The sequence below is a fragment of the Eulemur rufifrons genome, chromosome 9 (genome assembly GCF_041146395.1).
Source record: "Eulemur rufifrons isolate Redbay chromosome 9, OSU_ERuf_1, whole genome shotgun sequence".
Taxonomy (NCBI): domain Eukaryota; kingdom Metazoa; phylum Chordata; class Mammalia; order Primates; family Lemuridae; genus Eulemur; species Eulemur rufifrons.
In genome coordinates this window covers 43,301,993-43,306,353 of record NC_090991.1, presented here as the reverse complement: position 1 = coordinate 43,306,353, position 4,361 = coordinate 43,301,993, and the positions used below count along the sequence as shown (strand labels likewise).

Here is a 4,361-nt window from a genome sequence, read left to right as displayed (position 1 = left end):
ACAGAAGTGAGGGGTGAGAGAAGACGCTGCCTTCCCTGGCTGGTCCCACCTGTTCTTGGCCTCAGCCACGCCTCACTTGTGCCCACCTGTCAGTCCCCAGTCCCCTGCCCACCGGGCAGTCCCCAGCTCCGTCCCCTGCTGCCCTCACTCCTAAGGGAGGCCGAACTTCTCCCGTGGCCCAAAGTCCACACTCAAGTCCTCAGCACTGGCCAGAGCCTCTGTCACGGGAGGTTCCACGTCCCAGGTGACATGGGAGGAAGGATGGCGTGGGAGGCAGTGACCCTCCTCCATTCCCACCAGGCTCCCTCTCTTTGGTGGAGCTGGAAGGAGAGGAAAGGGATGTCCTGGCCTTCCCAGCACCCCCATCCTCAGAGCCTGTATCTGCGACGTCACCTCCTCTCCTGCCTGGAGAACAGCCCACGGCCTGTGCCCTCCTGGTGGCGAGGCAGGAGCACTGGGCGGCAACACTTCAGTGACAAGGAGGAAAAGGAGCTGTCTTCTGGCCCTAAAAGGGGGTGGTGGCAAGGCCCCAGCACTCACACCTCAGCCCACAGGGGTGTGACTTTTCAGTGTGATGCCAACACTGTAACCAACCACTCCTAGAAGGGCTGGTTGTTGGTTTGTTTTCACACAGGGTAGTGTTCTTGGGCTCAAGAGGTGGGAGCTGTAAATGCAGGGGAGTGTGCTCTTTCCTGCTGTCACTCCTGGGGGCAGCTGATGCCCGTGACCTCCAGCTCTGAAACAGCCCCAACCCTGGGCACCAGGCGACGACAAGCCCCAGCCTTCTCCGCCCTCGCCTTGTCCTGCTGTGAGGCTTCCAAAACGCACCCCGTGCCACTGGGCCCCTCGTCCCTGGGAACTGAGGGAGAACAATCTTCCCCTTAGGAAGGACAAAATGAGGCAAAGGGACCCTTGTGACCAGGGGCAGGAGGCCTGTATTCAGAGGTGTTTAGAAGCTAAAATAACCGAGCAGCACCACACAGTCCCCTTTGGAGAAAGGACTTTGAGGGACGCAACACGGGAAGAGCAAGGCTATGGAGATCTGCCGCCTGGGCTGAGGCAGCTCATGCCCGTCAGTCTCTCAGCCTCAGTGTCCTGACCTGTAAAATGGGAGGGTAACACTACCTCCTCCGCAAGACAGCTGTGCGGGTCAAACGTGAGAACGCACAGGCGGGCCTTCTGCGGCTGAGTAAGCTCTACACAGATACGAAGAGGAGGAGGAGAAGGAAAAGGAGGGGCTGCCACGACTGGACAGGGCATGTTTCCAGGTGTGTGCTCTGAGTCTCAGTGCTGGGGAGGGGACACAAACCCCCAAGGACTCCTCCAACTTTGAGATTCTCGGATGGTTGCAGAGCTGTGGGAGGAAGCTCCCGTGGTCTGTGTCCGTTCTTGGGATTTCTGCGTCTTGGTTTGCATCTCTGTGGCAGGTGGAAGGGGCAATGCCTCAAGTTTGGGTCCTTTGCCCCTCGGACCTGGCCCCTGGGAGCCTCTAGGCTTGGGGCAAGGGGAGGGCAACGTGCAGGGTTGGTGCCCTCTGGTGGTCAGTGTTAGCACTGCATCAGCTGCCTCAGCTGGTGGGACCAGGCAGGAGCAAAGAAAGTGGCCCGTGCCCTGAAACCCCAAGATCTATTGGCTGTCCTTGGCCCCCTTTTCCAGCACACAATTCTCTCTGTTGGGTGGAGGGAACCATGCAGAGAGGAGGAAAGGGACAGGATAGAGAGTGGGAAGGGTTGGCATAGATCTCAAGGATTGGCTCTCCTGACATCGCCTCGTTTCGGGGGATCACGTGGGGGCCTCCTCACCCCAGTGGATGACCCCACAACGACACATTGCCACCTGGATGCAGGCAACCCCCCTTTCATTGGGTAGTCTCTCTAGCTGAGGCCCTCTGTGTAGAACCCTCACGAGGCAGGTGACGATGGGGAGGGAAAGGTGAGAGGCCGGGGACGTGATCCCATGATGAGTGGAAGGAACTTCTAAATTATCCATCAGCACACCTATGCATAAATGTACACAGAAAAGAGGTGGGGGCACAGGTGGCCAGGGTATAAAAAGGGCCCACAAGGGACCACTGCCAGGATCCCGAGCCCCAGCTCCCCGAACCGCTCAGGGTCCCGTGGACAGCTCACCCAGCTGCGATGGCTGCAGGTAAGCGCCCCTCGAGTGCCTCTGGGCATGGTGTGTCCAGGGGAGATCCGGGCCCTACAGGAGGGATGGGGGCACTGACCCTCAGGTTTGGGGTTTCTGAGTGTGAGTACAGCTGCCCAAGCCCAGATGTTCGGCCAAGCTGAGAACGTTCTCAGTGCCTGCGAGGAGGGGGAGGCAAAGGCACAGCACCTGGGACAGGCAGGGAGCTGGCCTCCTGCTCTGGCCCTCCCTCGCCCTCTGCTCTCTCCCCAGTCTCTCGGACCACCCTGTTCCTGGCCGTGGCCCTGCTCTGCCTGCCCTGGCCCCAGGAGGCCGCCGCCTTTCCAGCCATGCCCTTGTCCAGCCTGTTCGCCAACGCTGTGCTCCGAGCCCAGCACCTGCACCAGCTGGCCGCCGACACTTACAAGGAGTTTGTAAGCTCCCCCAAATGGGTGCTGGTGGGGGGTAGCAGGGAGGGGCGAGCTTCCCCCAGAAACAATAGGAGGGCAGTGAGGAGCTCAGGGTTGTTTTATGCAAGTGAAGATGCAGTGAGATGAGCATAGCCCGAGGGGGTCCTGATAAAGTAGCCGTGAGAGCCGCCCACCGGCATTGACCTTCTCCCAGGAGCGCACCTACATCCCGGAGGGACAGCGATATTCCATCCAGAACGCCCAGGCTGCCTTCTGCTTCTCGGAGACCATCCCGGCCCCCACGGGCAAGGACGAGGCCCAGCAGAGATCCGTGAGTGGCCTCCCTCTTTGGAAGCAAATCCCCCTTCTGTCCCCAGGCGGTCCCCGGTCCCCTTTCTGCCCCCCAGGCTGGGAAGGAGGGAGGCACGGGCACCCACGCCAGCCCTCCCTGCAGGACATGGAGCTGCTCCGCTTCTCGCTGCTGCTCATCCAGTCGTGGCTCGGGCCCGTGCAGTTCCTCAGCAGGGTCTTCACCAACAGCCTGGTGTTTGGCACCTCGGACCGCGTCTATGAGAAACTGAGGGACCTGGAGGAAGGCATCCAAGCCCTGATGCGGGTGAGGGTGACACTGGCGGTGCCCTACTCTGGGGTCCCGCCTGCTTAGCAGAGGGCTGGGGAAGAGAAGTAACGCTGCTCTCTTTTTAGCAGTCAGCCTCCACCCAGGAGAACTCATCTTACTCCTCATTTCCCTCTTTGAGGGACTTCCAGGACTTTCTTTAGGCTCAGGAAGGGAGGGAGGAAAAGGGACAGGAGAGAGAGGGAACAGCTCCTAAGCACTCAGCCTCTCCTTCTCTTCCCTTCCCTTTGCAGGAGCTGGAAGATGGCAGCCCCCGTGTTGGGCAGATCCTCAAGCAAACCTACGACAAGTTTGACACAAACTTGCGCAGTGACGATGCACTGCTCAAGAACTACGGGCTGCTCTCCTGCTTCAAGAAGGACCTGCACAAGGCTGAGACGTACCTGCGGGTCATGAAGTGTCGCCGCTTTGTGGAAAGCAGCTGTGCCTTCTAGTCCCACGGCATCTGCTACCCGTCCCCAGCACCTCTCTTTACCCTCCAAAGTGCCTCTCCAGTGCCCACCAGCCTGTCTTAATAAAATTAAGTTGCATCATGTTGTCTGGCTATGTGTCTTTCTATTATGGGGTAGAGGGGGATTCAGGGGGCAGGGACCCATCTTGTAGAGTCTGTTGGGAACCACGCTGCTGAGATGTAGCTGACCTGGCTCTTCCTGGGCCAGAACAAAGCCAACGCGTTACTCCTCTCGATTACATCGAGTCCACCTCCCCAGGCCAGCGGTCCCAGCTTGCTGGGCAGGCATAGGTCAGCAGGTCATAGGTCACCCCCATAAAGTACTTGGAGGCATTTCTCCCTCCCCCACCAGCACCAACACCACCAAACCTAGGCGCCGCCCCCACCCAAAGAGTGGGAAAAATGAAAACGAGACAGGCTATTAAGTGCAGAAGCAAAATACCCCAACAGGTGGGAAAACAATGAGTAAAATCATAGAAGTACTTGTGTGCATAAAATTGAAGGTGAATGCATATTAGGTCCAGCTACCCTTGGGAAATGAGAACTGTGCCAAAATAAGTTTAGAATGTACAGAACCAGAGTGTTTTGGACCTGAATTGGGGAGAGAGAAGTGGAAGAGAGATTCTAAATTGGGGGTTGCAAATGCCAACAGGTGCCAGGCAGATACTAGGTAAGTAATAAGGGCTGGATGGGAGGAGTTAAATCGCAGCTGACATGGCCTCCTTGGGAGGGACGC

General features: G+C 58.4%; 1 protein-coding gene across 1 annotated transcript; it reads left to right on the top strand.

The window, feature by feature from the left end:
• Positions 1–2,138: 2,138 nt before the first annotated feature.
• LOC138392402 (somatotropin) lies at positions 2,139–3,608 on the top strand. The gene is made up of 5 exons (XM_069483163.1): positions 2,139–2,148; positions 2,317–2,561; positions 2,752–2,868; positions 2,992–3,153; positions 3,408–3,608. The coding sequence occupies exons 1-5, from the start codon at positions 2,139–2,141 to the stop codon at positions 3,606–3,608; spliced, it is 735 nt and encodes a 244-aa protein (XP_069339264.1).
• Positions 3,609–4,361: the final 753 nt, after the last annotated feature.

What these genes read in the sequence shown, in the direction of transcription:
- LOC138392402 (XM_069483163.1), top strand. An exon ending in CCGACACTTACAAGGAGTTT is followed by an intron (nt 2,562 to 2,751) that starts GTAAGCTCCCCC and finishes ACCTTCTCCCAG; the next exon opens with GAGCGCACCTACATCCCGGA. An exon ending in GCATCCAAGCCCTGATGCGG is followed by an intron (nt 3,154 to 3,407) that starts GTGAGGGTGACA and finishes TTCCCTTTGCAG; the next exon opens with GAGCTGGAAGATGGCAGCCC.